Source organism: Sinocyclocheilus anshuiensis, unplaced genomic scaffold (genome assembly GCF_001515605.1).
Source record: "Sinocyclocheilus anshuiensis isolate Anshui unplaced genomic scaffold, SAMN03320099.WGS_v1.1 scaffold307, whole genome shotgun sequence".
Classification (NCBI taxonomy): Eukaryota; Metazoa; Chordata; class Actinopteri; order Cypriniformes; family Cyprinidae; genus Sinocyclocheilus; species Sinocyclocheilus anshuiensis.
In genome coordinates this window covers 485,101-502,492 of record NW_015552550.1, presented here as the reverse complement: position 1 = coordinate 502,492, position 17,392 = coordinate 485,101, and the positions used below count along the sequence as shown (strand labels likewise).

The 17,392-nt window shown below is 37.5% G+C and overlaps 1 protein-coding gene across 1 annotated transcript in view; it reads right to left on the bottom strand.

Annotated features, from left to right (window-relative positions):
- The window catches only part of LOC107664372 (MAP kinase-activating death domain protein-like), a 65,813-nt gene that overhangs the window by 7,377 nt on the left and 41,044 nt on the right, over positions 1 to 17,392 (bottom strand). Inside the window, exons 22-38 of the mRNA XM_016454919.1 lie at positions 17,132 to 17,191; positions 15,234 to 15,342; positions 12,598 to 12,784; positions 12,340 to 12,490; positions 11,800 to 12,003; positions 8,559 to 8,659; positions 8,322 to 8,405; positions 6,706 to 6,864; positions 6,474 to 6,591; positions 5,909 to 5,971; positions 5,174 to 5,294; positions 4,698 to 4,803; positions 3,326 to 3,436; positions 3,112 to 3,219; positions 2,841 to 3,005; positions 2,603 to 2,675; positions 1,781 to 1,887 (exon numbers count right to left, since the gene is read on the bottom strand). Of these exons, the coding sequence (XP_016310405.1) occupies positions 1,781 to 1,887; positions 2,603 to 2,675; positions 2,841 to 3,005; positions 3,112 to 3,219; positions 3,326 to 3,436; positions 4,698 to 4,803; positions 5,174 to 5,294; positions 5,909 to 5,971; positions 6,474 to 6,591; positions 6,706 to 6,864; positions 8,322 to 8,405; positions 8,559 to 8,659; positions 11,800 to 12,003; positions 12,340 to 12,490; positions 12,598 to 12,784; positions 15,234 to 15,342; positions 17,132 to 17,191 (2,027 nt within the window). The remainder of the gene's footprint in view (positions 1 to 1,780; positions 1,888 to 2,602; positions 2,676 to 2,840; positions 3,006 to 3,111; positions 3,220 to 3,325; positions 3,437 to 4,697; positions 4,804 to 5,173; positions 5,295 to 5,908; positions 5,972 to 6,473; positions 6,592 to 6,705; positions 6,865 to 8,321; positions 8,406 to 8,558; positions 8,660 to 11,799; positions 12,004 to 12,339; positions 12,491 to 12,597; positions 12,785 to 15,233; positions 15,343 to 17,131; positions 17,192 to 17,392) is intronic.

Sequence of the window (17,392 nt, the reverse complement as noted above, 5' to 3'; positions counted from 1 at the left end):
TCCCTACACAATGTGTATTTGACAAGAATAAAACACATCGTCAAATTTTAATTGAAAGCATTATTATTGCTGTTTTCCATAGAAATCAGTGTGTATTTAACAAACTATAAATGTCTTCTTTTTTTTTTTTGCTAGTATTTAACTGAAATGTCTAATTGAAGTACTTAATTGAAATGTCTGAAACCTAAAATAAAATTTATGTGGTTGAAAACACTGAACAGTTGTGATATATGAAAAGCACTGAGCACATCTTTCTCTGGCTCAGCATCAGCCTAAGCGCGGCGCGTCAAAGGGTTAAAATCAATCGCATTTCGGGGGTGGAGGGGCGACAAATTGAACCTAGATGTTCTTATTATTATTATCTTTTATTCTTATCTATTATGATCTTAATATATTATAATATAACCTTTTACTTAGCTAGTTTTAGATGAAAGTTTTTGTCTTGTAAAAATAAAAATAACTGTGCAAAAATAAATTTCCTGGGTATATAATTTTGCAATAAAAATAAGCTTCTGTTTCATAGACTTGGTACTGATAACAGCTTAACATTATTTAAATCAGCCCATCTTTGGGGTCTTTGAAATTATATTCCAACAACATTATGCCTCAATTAGCTAGCAATAGATTAAGAGTTGTTGTTTTTGATTTACAGATGGCTTGCTGCTGTGTTTAATAATTGATGTTGTTAAAATAACATTCTGGGCTGCGTTTCCCAAAAGCATCGAAAGCCTAAGTTGATCATAGAACCATTGTCACCAATGCAGTTACGATCAACTTAGGTTTACGATGCTTTTAGGAAACGCAGCCCTGTTCTGTAAATGCACTGTCTGCTGGTTTATTTAGCTACTTTTCAGTACACCACATTAAGTATGCCACTTAGTACTGTAAGACTTTGAATGTTAAAGTGCAAATTAACACCTGGCCACGCATGTGAGTTTGCTACTGTTACAATTAAAAATCGTAGAAGGGTAAAAGCATAACAGGCAGACACTGGTATGATGTAAGCAACACAGATACAACAAATAAAATTGTTAATGGGTGTGTTAGATTTATAGTGTGTGAATAATCGAGCATTGACAATAATCAGTCGTATTGGCAGCACCGAGAGGCCCCCAAATATAATTCTGCTTAGGGCCCCATAAAGGCTTGGGCTGGCCCTGCTCCCCAACAATGTATTTTGTACATTACCGCTTTGAATATGTTTTGCACAAGGTTCTACGTCTTACCTCTGGCACACCACAACAAACCGACATCACACCAACACTCACAAACCGTAAGAACCAGAGCTGGGCGCCGCGACCATTAACACATCATACTAACACACACAGCGGGTGGAATGTTCTGACATTTGAAAAAGTAAATCTCTGCTTGTGATTATGCAACCCAAAAACAAACATCTAGCAAATAAAGCCAAACAATGACAACAACGAAAAAAGAAAAGAAAACAGCAATTCCTCTTAGAGATTCTTCAGGAACAACACTTCCAGCTTTTAATTTTTTTTAGAGTCTAATATCAAAATAAATGTTTCACTCTTAATTTTTTAGTGCATGCTCTTATTACTTTATCAGTTGCTCCAAAAAAATTCTCAAAGGAAGAAAGGCACGAATATAAAGAAAGATAGAGAGGAAGGAAAAGAGACATGGAGGGATAATGAGATGAATACAGACGAGAAGTGGCAGAAAAGAGAAACGGAATTGGATGGAATGAGAATGAGAGGAATGGCGGTGTTGAATCTGGCAAGCACTTTGTCATGGTTATGATAAAGGCAACACCTCCTACCTGGCTATGCATAAATTTGAGATTGATGCCTTCCAGCGTGACCTGAAGGAGACCACCCTCCCCTGTCTTCATGTCCTGTACTGGAAACTCGCCTCCCAGCTCTGGACCTACACACATGGAAAAACGCACATGGCAGTGAGGGATAAAAAATACTTTGTTTATTCCAACAACAAGAAGCAGAAGATTATACATCCAAATTTCAGTTAAAATGGGCCACTTTTTTGGCAGTCATCTCAATGAAAGTGCCCCAATTTATTTACAGTTCAGGGTCAGTAAGATTTTTTAAAGAAATTATAATAGAATTATAATATATTATAATTGTAATATAATAATTATTATAATACTTTTTATTCAGCAAGGACACAGTAAATGGTTTAAAAGTGACTGTAAAAATGTTACAAAAGATTTCTATTTTGAACAGCACCTTGAAAAATCCTTAAAAAAGTATCAAAAAATATTCCACAAAAATATTAAGCAGCACAACTATTTTCAACTCTAAAAAAAATAAATAAATAAAAAAAAATAAGAAATATTTCTTGAGCACCAAATCAGCATATTATAATGATTTCTAAAGGACCACATGACACTGAATACTGGAGTAATGGCTGCAGAAAATTCAGCTTTACATCACAGGAATACATTACATTTTAAAATGGATAAAAAAATAAAAAAAACAGTTACTTTAGTTTACTGTATTTTGGATTAAATAAATGCAGCCTTAGTGAGCTTTTTTCCAAAATTATTATAAAAAAATAAATTAAATAAAAAAACCTTATAGACCCAAAACTTTTGAATGGTTGTGTACAAAGATGCACAATGTACCTGGTTTAATGCTTTGTTGTCGTGCGGCAGCACGCTCCATGCTGTCTTTAACACAGTAGTACAGTTCTCGACACTTAACACACAGGAACGGAGAAAGAGAAGTAGTCATTGATTCCAATTTACACTGACTATACTGAAACAATACAAACTTTCTGAATTGAGAACGAGACTGTCACATTTTGAAGTATGTGGTGTGTGTGTGTACTACAGTATGCCTTTACTTTGATGTGTGTCTTACCTTCTTGGTGTAGAACTTGTTAAGCTGTGTCTCTTGACCGTTCCTCCTCCACAGACACAACACTTTGGTCTTGGGGCAGTAGGTCATATTTATGAGCTTCTCATACCACCAGCGCTCATAGACTGTGCCGATGTTACTGCGCAAGACGATGCAGTCATCACACACCTAAGCAAACACAAGGATGAGGAAAGGAGGACCGAATGTTCATTTACAATATGTTTTCATGAAGACTGGCTAAATGAAATAAAAAATGAGGGACACGGGCTCATACCTCCATGAAAAATATATCACCAGTTGTATCAGTCCCCGCATGCACAACAAATGTCTGCTTCTTAATATGCCGGCTGCCACTTGGCCTGATGAGAAGCTCCCGACCACTCTGCAACAAAACACACAATCTGTCAACCACTCATCACCTAATTCTGATATGTTTGGCTACTGGTTTACATGCAATAGCTGTAACTCTTCATCTAACTGGCTCTTACCAAATGTGCAAGGCGGTCCAGGACCTCATTGATCTCCTGACTGTGTGAGAGGCCAATGTGAGATTTCCCCATAAGACGCCGTACCTTCTTCCTGATGTCATTTTTATCGACCTAGATAAATGTAACAGTAAGAGTTAACATTAATGTTAATCAATATTTCTGTGGAAGCCGTAGTGCATTTTTTTCCAGAAGACTTTGATGAACAAAGTTCAAAAGAACATAATTTATTTGAAACATAAATCTTTTTTGACATTATAAATGTCTTTACTGTCACTTTTGATCAAGTTAATGCATCCTTGCCAAATACAACAATTGATTTCTTATAAAAAAATATAACTGACCCCAAACTGTTCAATGCTAGTGTATGTATACATACACTGCTGTTCAAAAGTCTGGGATCAGTAAGATTTGTAATGTTTTTCATAAGAAGTCTCTTCTGCTCATCAAGGCTGCATTTATTTGATCAGAAATACAGAAAAAATAGTATCATTGTGAAATATTATTGCAATTTAAAATAGTTTTTTATTTTAATATGCTTTAAAATATTATGTATTCCTGTAATGCAAATCTGAATTTTCATCATCATTACTCCAGTCTTCAGTGTCACATGATCCTTCAGAAATCATTCTAATACGCTGATTTAATATCAATATTGGAAACAGTTGTGCTGCTTAATATTTTTTTTTGGAACCTGTGATACTTCTTTCAGGATTCTCTGATGAATAAAAAGTTAAAAAGAACAGCATTTATTCAAAATAGAAATCTTTTGTAACAATATACACTACAGTTCAAAAGTTTGGGGTCAGTCATTTTTTTTCTTTTCCTTTTTCTTTGAAAGAAATTTATGCTTTTATTCAGGATGTGTTAAATTGATTCAAAAGTGATAATAAAGACTTATATTGTTAGAAAATATTTAACTTTATTCATCAAATAATCCTGAAAAAAGTATCACAGGTTCCAAAAAAAAATTGGAGCAAAACTGTTTCCAACATTGATAATAAATCAGCATATTAGAATGATTTCTGAAGGATCATGTGACACTGAAGACTGGAGTAATGGCTGATGAAAATTCAGCTTTGCATCACAGAAATAAATTATATTTTAAAGTATATTAAAATAGAAAGACATTATTTTAAATGGCAATAATATTTGACAATATTACTGTTTTTTCTGTATTTATGGTCAAAAATGCAGCCATGATTAACAGAAGAGACAAATCTTACTGATCCCAAACTTTTGAACATCAGTGTATAAACGTAATAATTTGGAAACACCAAATGGCTGAATATATGTCACAACTGAACTGTTCACTTTAAAAATATCCATATTCGCTTAAATATACGTGAAATAATGAGTGAGTGTTTGTATATACCTTCAACATAAGCATGTAGGCGATCATGTTATGCAGAAGAGTGGCCAGTAGTCTATCCTCATCGTCCTCCAGTCTCTTGCGGTCATGCTCTCCAAGAGACAGATACCTGAGAGACCACAGCACAGTCACATTTAGACAACATAAACAAAACACAACAGCACAGATAACATCTGATTCCTAGCATGACTAAATAGCTTATAGCTTAAAAGCATTCCAATGTGTTGTTCATTCTCCCGGAGCGGAAAATGTGAAAGGCATTTCTGCACTGTCAGATGGGTGAAATTTGTATAAAAGCATGTGAACAACCAGTATGCATTCTGCATTCTATCAGTAAGGTATGTAAACTTCTGAGATCAGAGGATTATGAATGAAAGAAATTCATTCTGAACTAGTTATGCAGATGTTTTTCAATTTCATTTTGTGTTGCTTTCGATTCAGTGTGAACACTTAGGTAGGCATTTAAAGAATATACCAACCTGTCAATCATTTCTTGAGGTCCCTGATCCATCCCCATTCCTTCCCTTTCCAACATAACGGCATCCAGGTAGGCATCCTCCCAGAACTGCATCTGATCCCACAGAGTAGAGCGCTCCTTACCTACCCATACACACATATTTTCACTCTTAACTTGAGTAAAACAGTATTTCAATTCAACATGCCAGCATAAAACACTTCTTATTGTAAATGCCAGATGTTCAAGACATAGCCATAAAAACTAGAATAAATGAGTATTAAAATAAAACACCCTCCATAAATTAACAAACAGAAAGAGACCTCAAGCACCCAAAGCAACTGCATGCTGTAATAGATAGAGCTTGCTATCAAACCTTATGAAATTAATTTTAACACGGAGATAACACACGCCTCCATACATCTGCTTATTGTTTTAGCATTCACATTCTCTCAAGCAGCTTTTATCACCCCTCAATTTCACACAAACACATTAAATTACAAAATAAAGTTGGCGTATCTGCTCCGTCTGGCTTGTGTATTTTAATTCTTTCTTCATGCAAACAGTACCATGCACACACCAATAAATTCAAATATATTTAATTTCATGGAAAAAATAAAAAACACCCTACATGCTCCTTTACAAGACTTAAACACAGTCACAGTATGGATGTAAGGGAAGGCATGTAGTGTCTAATACTACAACTTCACAATCCCAAAATACACACATCCCAAAGGTCAAAGGCAGAATTCAGCCATACTCAGAGAAAAGGTTTCCATGGCAGCATCCTCCAGTTGGTCCCAAACTGAGCTTTTATCTCGCCCTTTGTGGCATTAAACGAAAGGAGAAAAAGAAAAAAGAGGAAGAGGGAAAAGGCGGCAGAGCACAAGGCAAAGAAAGTGTTAGAAGCGAAGCTGTGTGCTGTCAGAGATAGGCAAACCAATAATTCATCACACGATGGTTAATATGAGGACATATTTGGAGCTCAAGAGCAAACAGCAAATTAACAGAACACTTTACAAAGCTCTAGTGGTCAGAACATAAGCAGGATTTACAGAATAAACTGTTGCAATCATTAGGATAAAGTCAGTAATAAAGAATTGTATTGTGCAGCAGATATGTTATTACAATTTTAAAATGTTGAGGTTATGGAAAACCAACAGAGACAACTTTTGGAAATACCGCATCATTTTAATGAACACAGACATTAAAAAAATATGCCAGAGTTTATTACTAAAGCAGTGAGAACGGACATGAAAGAAGAAAGGAAACAAAATGAATGAAAGGAATGTTGAATGGATTAAAAAAAGAGGAATAACTCTTACCCAGCAGCCCCTCACACAGATAGATCCTCATGCTAACATCCTCGAGGGGCGGAGCTGGTGTTCCCTTATTAACACCAACAGGTTCCTTCACTCCTGGCTTCAGCTTATGAGTCTTGCCCTATATGTGTGACATTGACCACCATGTTCATATTCATTATTTTATTATCTTTCATTATCTTTCATTTGATCAGATGCAGTGAAGAGAATGACTAAAACAGAGAGAACTACTCACAAACACAGAGCTGGTCGCAGGGTTGGTCTCAATCTCGCTGTCAGACAGTGTGCCACGGGACAGGTTGAGATGTTGAGCATGTCTTCCTGTCAGGCCGTCTCCAGCAGTGCTGCTCAGGTCGCTGTCTGCACCCAGCGTCTCACCTGAGCTGTTACTCACCTGCAGATCCAAGGTCAGACATCAGCAATAGCACAACAATCAAGAGGGATTATGCGGCTTCTCAATGGGTTCGTTCATTGTAAAATGAAAAATCGAAATGTTGTTTAAAATCAGCATGATTTTTCTGGGAGACGAAATTAAGCTGATTGTTTACACTAATGTTTAAAAGTTTGGAGTTGTTAAGATATTTTTAATGTTTTTGAGAAAAGTCTGCTACCCAAGGCTGCAATTATATTATATAAAATATAATATTAACAGCAATATTGTGAAATGTTATTACAATTTAAAATAACAGATTTCTAATTTAATACATTTTAAAACATAATTTATCCCTGTGAGGGGAAAGCTGAATTTTCTGCAGCTATTACACCAGTCTTCAGTTTCACCTGATCCTTCAGAAATCATTCTAATATGCTGATTTGGTGCTCATTACACATTTGTTATTGTTATTCTTTGATTAAAATAAAGTTCAAAGGAACAGCATTCATTTGAAACATAAATAAGTAACTTAAGAAACTTAAGCATGTCTTTATTTTCACTTTTGATCAATTAAATGCATCCTTTCTGAATAAAAAGTCGTGGCCTAATGGTTAGAGAGACGGATTCGTAACCCAAAGGTTGCGGGTTCGAGTCTCGTACCGGCAGGGATTGTAGGTGGGGGGAGTGAATGTACAGCGCTCTCTCCCACCTTCAATACCATGACTGAGGTGCCCTTGAGCAAGGCACCGAACCCCCAACTGCTCCCCGGGTGCCGCAGCAAAAAATGGCTGCCCACTGCTCCGGGTGTGTGTTCACGGTGTGTGTGTTCACTGCTGTGTGTGCACTTTGGATGGGATAAATGCAGAGCACTAATTCCAAGTATGGGTCACCATACTTGGCCACACGTCACTTCACTTAAGTTTTAATTTATTAAAAAAAAAAAACTATTGACCCCAAACTTTTGAAAGGTAGTATATAAATCAAAAGTGACTCAATTGACTGAAAGCTTCAAGCTTGAGCTGTATTCCAAGTCTTTTGAGGAGAGACTGGATCCTAAATAATTTATTCAGAGAAAATATTCAAATATCAGATTCAGAACACCTGAAAGATAGCATCTGCGTTGTATGGACTACTGTTATGCTCATTCTGCTTAAAGTCTAATTTTGTGGTCTATAGAAGAAAGAAAATATCAAGTTTGGATTGAACAGGGGATAAAAGTAAATTATGAAAGAATTTTCATTTTTAAGTGAACTATCTATAAACACAAACACTACACTACACTACACAAACACAAACAGAAAGTAACAAACTTGTCTATAATGCAAGATAGAAATAAATAGATTTTTGGTATGGCCACAACAATAAGTCTGTAAAAAACTGTGAAACAAAACTGTCTGTGGGAACTACATATGATCTGGATCAACAGGAGTGTATTTTAAGGAAAGGATTGCAGTGTCTCTGTAATGGCCGTGCCCTACCACTGTGCTAGCCTCTGAGTCCTGGCTGGTGCTTCGCGTCAGAGCAGGAGGCTCGGAGCTCGCCAGGGACTCCGTATCACTCTTCTGCAGAGGAGACGAGCAAGAAAAAGAGATGAAAAAAGGAAATTATGAACAATATGAACAATAGTATGTACAGGTATATTTAGATGCATTAAATTTCAAAATAAAATAGTCAAAGTTGTAAGATTTATATTGTGATATAAGGTTAAAACCCACCTGTGAGCCAGACGTCACACTGAGGCCGCTGTCAGCACTGATCTGTGATTTCTTTTCCTCAGTGTCTCCACCTTCCAGACGCTGTTTTCCTCCATCAGCCCCTGTAGAAAGCACATAATCAGCTCTTCCATCCATTAACTCTCTGCGCTGCATTTTGGGACGTCACATGACTAACAGCGAGCTGAAGCCATCTCTGTTCTGGAGAGTGACATAACCGTTATCGATTTCACAGAGGGGAATAATGCCATTCAGCCGGCTGCCACTCATTAGACTACGCAGGTAAGGCAGAGAAAAACAAATAATGCTTGCGGTCATATTGGGGAAACTCACAGAAGCAGATCAGCTGACAGTGGGCCAGATCAGTTCACAGTAGCGCTAGGTATCACAGACACACAGACAGAAGCAGTCACACATGCAGGCAAACACAGTCAATCCATCGGACAGGAGGAAGCTTCAGCTACAACTAGCGTACTCACTGCTTCTTAAATGAAGAAACCAATATTGCGATTGCAAACCCCAACTTGGTTAAATTACGCTGTACCGTATGAGGCATCAGGAACAAAAGAAATATAATAATACTAAAGCTGTATTCTAAATCTTCCACAGTGAAATCAAAGCGAAATTAGTGGCTTTTTCAGCATTTTCTTCACAGATGCATGTGGTCTTTGAAACTCTAACAAGATTCTTTGAAATTAATTCAATACTCGACTGAAATAAGTAACTGAAATGTGCCATAATGTAGTTTATCTCACATCTCATACTTGCATCAAAATATAGTAAGATCATTAAGAAATTAGGTGGAAAACCAAAGACAACACCGTGTTCAGTCATCGAGAAGTAACTGTAAGACGAACTGCGCTTCAAAAATCATCAGATTTTCATTTATTTACACCACCTGACAGCAATGAAAAAATAAATAAATGTAGGAACTCAAAAAAATTTAAAAAATCTAGGTGCGTGTGGGATAAATCTATTCCATCACGGTTGAAAAAATGTGAATGCTTTCAAGAAAAGTCGCCAAGGTAAAAACAAAGCAAACCAGTCAAGAATAGGGATGAGCATGAGTACTATGAAGTGAAAGCATTGATTAATTAATTGATCGTTTTGTGATTGGTTACAACAGTATATCGGGATGGTATCTTGTAGTCTGATTGCTCTGATTGGACGCCACCTACACACAGAGACTGACTTTCAGTCCGCATCAGAAACGACACTCATCACACTGAGTGTATACACAGGGACACATTCTAGCACAGGGATCTTGCATTGCATTTTTAAAAGAACTATACTAGACAAAAAAAATTGTACAGCAAATCTTAAAAAACACTCGGCTCATGGCATGAGATGCTTAAAAAAAAACAGAAAGATGTGATATAAAAAAGTGCTCAGTTCCCACCCAGAGTTCTGAAGTAGCCCAAGCTGATATGTGCGAAGTACTCAAGCTGTCAAAATGACCAAAATGCACATCCCTAGTCAAGAGCTGGATTTGCACACTTAGAAATACTGGCCCAAATACTGATTTAATTTCAATATAAGCTAAATCTTTATGTGTACAGGACTTATTTTTAAACCTCAAAATTGACTGAATGGATTGCAAATTTTAACTTTGCAACTTTATACCTCGCTCCTTTTAAATAAATGCAATTTATTTGTTGACAATGTTTGGGCCACATGTCTAAATGGACTTTTTGAAAAGTAGTTGAATATCTGGGGGCAGATTCTGTTTCTCCCCACAATAGAAAGTGGTTTAAGGGAAGAGGACTGGTGCAGGTAGAAGGACAGAGTCCCTGTTTTGCAGTTCTGCAAAGGAAAGTCTAAAAACTTTTTTTTTTTTTTTTTTTTTTTTTTTAAGAGAAAAATAATAAAAAAACAAATAGAACTGAACAAGTGCAAAATCTAATTTTTCAAAACAAGGATGTTTTGCAATGATCACACAGCCATATGCAAGCTAAATGAAGGATCTGATGTCATGTAAAACCATCCAATCATTTAAAGCTAATGGAGTCCCATTACAAAACATCCTAAGCTCTGCTTAGCCCTGTTCCTGAAGAGCCAAAATGATGGATTTCACAAAATCAGCCTCATGACTCGGTTTTCTTTCCCCATTCTTGTCATCCATAATGGGAAATGGCTCTCCAAGGCGAGGGTGGATGGCCTGGGAGATGCAAAAGGTGTGAGATGAGGACGACAAATCAGCCTCACAGCTGGTGGGTGAAATGAGGTGTTGCAAAAGCAGGGGGTGCAGTCTCAAAGACATTCCGTAGAATTGCAGGTGCATTATTACCAAAGGACAGACAAGGCAAGGTTATGAGGGTTGGGCATTGGAGAGGGTGAACGGTCCCCTGTACACAGACCCAGATATGACTGCCAATCAGAGACCTGGGCCTAAAAATCCACAAGCCATTTCAGACATTTTTAATGTAAGCAGACGTCTGTGGTCATTATAGGACTGTTAACAGGGGAGGCAACAGCTCAGGTCCCTTTTAAAGAGAGTAGTGGTACAGTCCAAGACCTTCACCGTCCCACTATTTCACTCTTAGCTTAGCTGCAGGTCTTTCACTAACATGCATCCAATGGATTTAAGGGAAGTCAGGACTGGCATACAGGATTTGAAAAAAACACACGTTGAACATTCCAGAAGAAGTCTACATAAACTGGGTTCATACCAATCACAATATTCCACTAATGTGTCTACACCAACCAATGCCACCTTAAAATATTTGTTGGCTTCAAAAGCTACGGAACTGGAGAATTTGACAACTGTTTTTGGAAGGATCACTCATACTACAATGTTTAAAGGAATATTTAAACCAAAAAAAAAAAAATTCGGTCATTATCTGAGCCTTATGTCATTCCAAACCTGTATGGAACACGAAAGTAGAAGCAGAAGTAGTAAAAGTAGAAGTAGATATTAAATTTGTTTTCTGTCCATCAATGAAGGGTCCAGTGCAATGTTTTAGACCCCAATGACTTTCAAAACATCTTTTTTTGTATTCCACAGAAGATAGAAAGTCATACAGGTTTGAAACAGCATGAGGATGAGTAAATTATGGCAGAATTTTCATTTTCTGGTAAAAGAACTCTTGAGCCAACTTAGGTCTTAACTTCTGACACAAAGTCGGTGTAGACAGTTAATGAAATAGAGGATGCGGCCCTAAGGGACAGGTGGCTCCCAGAGAGCTCAGGGAACGTAACAAGCAGCGAGAAGGGGGCCATGCAATGGGGACTGCGGTTTACACACCAATGGAGGCAATAAAATTCTCCTCGTTCAGACTCCGGGTATCAAACTGCCGTGACGATTTCTCAGTGGAGGGTGGTGGCAATTGGATACGGGGTACCAGGAGCACACCTGCCGCCCTGGCGCTCTCCATTCGGCCCGATGGGCTCTCCTTACTGCCTGGGCTGCTAACACCCTCCATGGAGCTCCGTTTCCGCTTCTCTGGGTCTGCGAGCCACAAGTGGGCCCCGAGGAAATGGAGCACGGGAAAAAGGAAGAAGAGGAAACAGCAAAGACACATGGAGACAAAAAGGATAGAAGTTAAATTTGAAGGTAGGTTACAGGTGATTTCTCCAAACAGGTAGGAAAAAAATGCTGAAACCCAAGGATATGTAAAAGTGTCTGACACCAAGATTCACACGGCTGTGAAGAGGAACAAGAACCTTCTAGAAAGCAGAAACTCTTTGTGTTGGTATATATCTATTGCTCTGAACGCAGGCAGAAACCATGTTTGATGCTAAACATTAACAAAAAATTTCATTTGGACATTCGAATGAAAGTTACCTTTGGTTTGGTAGTGGGTGCGTGCTATCTCTAGCAGACTGAAGACACTGGCCATGCCTCCCAGGCCAGCATTAGTGTATGAGTGCTCCAAACTGGACACTGTGCACTTCAATAGGTCCAACATGCCTTTGTATACCTTCCTGTTTATCTCCTATATAAACAGGCACACAAAACCATATAATAAATAAAACATAAGTCAAAGTAGAGTTTTGCTTCAGTTAAGCATCAACTGTTGTTTTATTCGTCACTCCAACTTACCACATCTCTTATAACTTCCTGCTGAGCGTCCTCCTCTGATTGGACCACACGGTTGAGTTTGCTGAGCACAAAGACTCGCAGCTGTTCATTCTCTAGCAGGCGGCGTACCTTCTTCATGTTGAGCCAACCCACACCCTGCCCATCGAGCACGCTCTGGACCACCTCCTTAAGAAACTGCTGGTTCTCACTGCACAGCAAAAAGAGGAAGAGCCACATATTCACTTCACAGGCACTCAACAGAGCACAACAGAAGGGATAAAAAAAGTACAAATCCCATTAATTTTTTGCCATAAAAGTATTTATTTTTTGTAACAATTTTGTTGTTCTGAGGTTATAAATTAATGGTATATTTTTAACAATACCTATATTTTTAACAATATCATTTAGGGTATCATGACAGAATGATTAAAAAAAAAAAGTATTCTTTTTATTTAGCAAAGATGCATTATATTACTAAAGAATTCCATTTCAAATAAATGCTGTTCTTTTGAACTTTCTATTCATCAGTGTCCTTTAAACATTAATAATGAGAAATGTTTCTAGAGCATAAATTCAGCAAATTAGAATGATTTCTGAAGGATCATTCTAACATGACAGCTTTGCCATCACAAGAATAAATTACATTTTAAAATATAACTTCAAACAGAAAAGAACCATGCATGTATAAATTGATAATGTATGTACAATGTATTTCTAAATATTATTTATATAAAAAAATATTTTATATTATTATATTATTTGTATTTAAATTAAAAGTACTAGTGGGTGGTCACCATTGTACTCTTGTTATACAGTGGTGTGAAAAAGTGTTGGCCCCTTCCTGATTTCTTTCTTTTTCCGGAGAGAATCGTAAATCTGTATCTTTCTTTTATAAATATGATAAAACTAAAGACTTTTTGGAGATATGAAGGATGCAGTACTACTCTATAGGTACTCAAGATTAACATGAGATTGGGTGAAACTGTGTGTGTTATGCCCCCTTTAAGAGACAGGTGAACTGCTCCGAGCACCAGGCAGATCCAGGCAGGTCATCAGGTACCTTTTCAGTGTCTGCCCAGGCATGGAATGCTGGGTGACCATTGAACAAGGCTGTGCTCCACCAGAGGGCCAGCTTTTTTTTTTCCACTTCTAGGCATTTAGGATTCTTTGATGAGTGGAAATTTGACAATAACAGCCCTTTTTTTTCATTTAAGATTTTTTAACGTTTTTTTTGTTGTTGTAATCCTTTTGAAATCTTTTATAAATATCTCTGCTGTCACCTTTGATCAATTTTAAGCAACCTTGCCTTATAACAATATTAATTTATACAATTTTTTTTTTGAATGGTAGTGTATTAAAAGGGTTTTAAGAGGGCTAGAAATAGTTGGTAGTGTCTACATTCCCTTCAGCCATGACTATATTCAAAATATAGCACTGGCTCGAGTACCTTACAGTTTCCCCCGCCAAATGGTTACTAGACAATAAAAATATTAATATAATACTAATATAAAAAAGATGTATTATTTTATTACTATTATTGTTACTGTTACTATATCATGCACAGCTAGAACACATCCAGGAATGATTTGTTTAATATCTGGGTAAAAACATCTGATAAACCTCAAGAGCAGATTTACATCCATTCTAAATCATAAACATTGTGAAAACAGCTGAATGTCATTCCAACATCGGACAGGGAAGATTACATTTTCTATAACAGTTGCAAAAACAGTCTAAAAAATCTTAAAGGTGCATTACTGGACCAACAAACTGTGAAGAAGCTAAAACCAGTTTCAGTTTGCCTTCTTAACACAGTAGATTGACCTCAAATATAGAGGTTTAAGATTTTTTTTTTTAAATCAACATTTGTCAAGTCAAGTCAAGTCACCTTTATTTATATAGCGCTTTTAACAATACAGATTGTGTCAAAGCAACTGTACTGCATTAATTAGGAAAATAGTGTGTCAATAATGCAAAATGACAATAGTAAACACTAATTTTTCAGTTAAAGACAGTTCATCATTGAATTCAGTGATGTCATCATCCAGCTCAGTTCCGTTTAAATAGTATCTTTGCAATCATTTGCAATCAAGTCAACGATATCGCTGGAAATGAAGTGTCCCCAACTAAGCAAGCCAGAGGCGACAGCAGCAAGGAACCAAAACTCCATCGGTGACAGAATGGAGAAAAAACCTTGAGAGAAACCAGGCTCAGTCGGGGGGCCAGTTCTCCTCTGACCAGACGAAACCAGCAGTTCAATTCCAGGCTGCAGCAATGTCACATTGTGCAGAGGACTCGTCTGGTTCCTGCACAGGGGGGCAAACACTTCTTCACACAGGGCCATGTAGTTTTGGATTTTGTTTTCCCTTAATAATAAAAACCTTCATTTAAAAACTGCATGTTGTGTTTACTTGTGTTATCTTTGACTAATATTTAAATTTGTTTGATGATCTGAAACATTAAAGTGTGACAAACATGCAAAAAAATAAGAAATCAGGAAGGGGGCCAACACTTTTTCACACCACTGTATATGCATGATAGCACTACTTGTAGTGTTTTCTTACTTGGAGTAATCACATCTGCTTGCATTTTTCTAATTCGCAATATCCTTCAGATAAAAGTGCCTAAATGAATTAATATGAGCGTCACTGCAGTACCTGGTGTTGTTGGCTCTGCCCTGAGGAGATGGAGACTCTCTCTTGACGGTGGGGCTGTGCTTAATAACAGAGGATTTCTGATCTACCAGCGCTCTGGGAGCTCGAGCACCTACAACAGACCATTCACTTTGTCAGACTGGATATAGACCTTATATGAACGTATGTGTGTCACACGAAACCTGCTTCCATGTGTCAACACCCACCCATCCACCAAACTACTCACCTCTACACACACACACACACACACACAAATAAAGTGTGAATTCATTTAAATTCTTTAGTAAAAAATTCACTTGAAAACACACATCTAATAAACACCACAGCTGAAACACAATGACTACAGCATTAAAACACAGTGCAGTCTATGGCCTCTACACAGATGTTTTAACCCTGCATCTGGTAATAGTATAGAATCAATAGAAATAAAGAGCAACACACATACAGCTTTTAACAGATTCACACACTCAACCAACTTGCAAATTTTCCTTTGCACCTCAGTATTTTGGACATTGCAGTAAGGGGGTATTACATGACTAATGATGCTAACGTTGACAGTTAGAGGACTGAAGCAGTAAGGAGAGCTACAGGCACAATGACGCTTGTTGGAGGAAACACACACACACAGGCAAAGAACACAGTGAGAAAGATAAGTGGAAGAATGGATGAGTGAGAAACAGACTGCATGGCAACAAGATACAACACAAAAAAGAACGAAAAAAGCCCTCTCAGTTCAGATGATCATACTACACACACTTAGCTGTGAGTGTATGGCAACAGTACATACACCAACACACACAAAGCAATTCAGTGTGTGTGTCTATCCAGCCTCTGTACATTCATCTGAACATTTACATGCGTAAAGCACAACCGGTGCATGGATGGTTTGTGCTGCATACAAGGGCATTAACAGATGGACATCTTCACACACATTTCACACTGTGTGGTTAGATTACACGTTCGATTGGGCCAGGGAATATTTTCAGACAAGACTTACATGCCTCACAATGAAGTCTGAATAACTATATGTCATAAAGAGGTATTTTGAATCAGTTTTCAACAGTGATAATAATAAGAAATATTAGCAACTCAGCATATTAGAATAATTTTTGAAGAATCATGTCACACTGGAGACTGAAGTAATGGCTTCTGAGAATTGATAATAAACAACATTTTAAAATATATTAAACATTATTTAATTTAAATTTGAACATTATTTCACAATATTACTGTATTTACTATATTTGAATATAGATTATGTACTGCACTTTTGATCAAATAAATGCAGCCTTGGTGATCAATAAAGAAATCTTACCAACCTTAAAATATAATGTAGTCAGTAGGTCATTATTGGATGAACACAGAAAGGATGATCAGGACCCCAGTGTGGCGCAGAACAATCTTCAATAACCATGAGTCAGTTTATTCTGCACTAACAACTGAATAATTGACCCTTTTTTCCCACAAAAACCAGCATTCATTTACAAATAAATAAAATACAGTCAAAGTAGCCACTTTCTACCTAGATCTGCACATTCTGGACAATCTCTCAAACAACTTCTTCTCAGTTTTAGGATAATCCAAAATCCAAATGCGGCCAAGAGCTTATTAGACAAGCCTCACTGAGATCTTCAATCTCTCTAACCTGCACTTTTCCCAAAATTTCTATATGCTATAGCACAAGTCCTATTCTTTCTACAACATTACAGGCCCAGTCCATCAACAGAAGACATGACGTGAACAAAAGAGTCAAATGGTTACAATCACAGTGACTGACATCTGACATTAGGTGACCGTCGGATGTGAGGAATGAGGAAGCAACAGTGGAACAGGATGCTGGGAGATGTAGCTGACTGGCTTTGGAGAAGCATGCAGCTCACGCAGCAAAGGGCAGAACCCACCTTCTCCGCTCCCCGGGCCGATCTCTGTTACAATCTCCATTAGAGAATTTAGCCCAAATACTGGACACAGAAGCCAGAATTAGTGCAGGGGGTCAAAGAGGGGACAGAGAACAACAACGGCCCAGACAGAACCAGTCCAAACATCAACCCACAACCACAAGCACCGGACACATGTACATATACAACAGAGAAAACCAGCAGAGAGCATGGAATATGAAAGAGAGAGAGAGAGAGAGAGAGAGAGAGAGAGAGAGAGAGAGA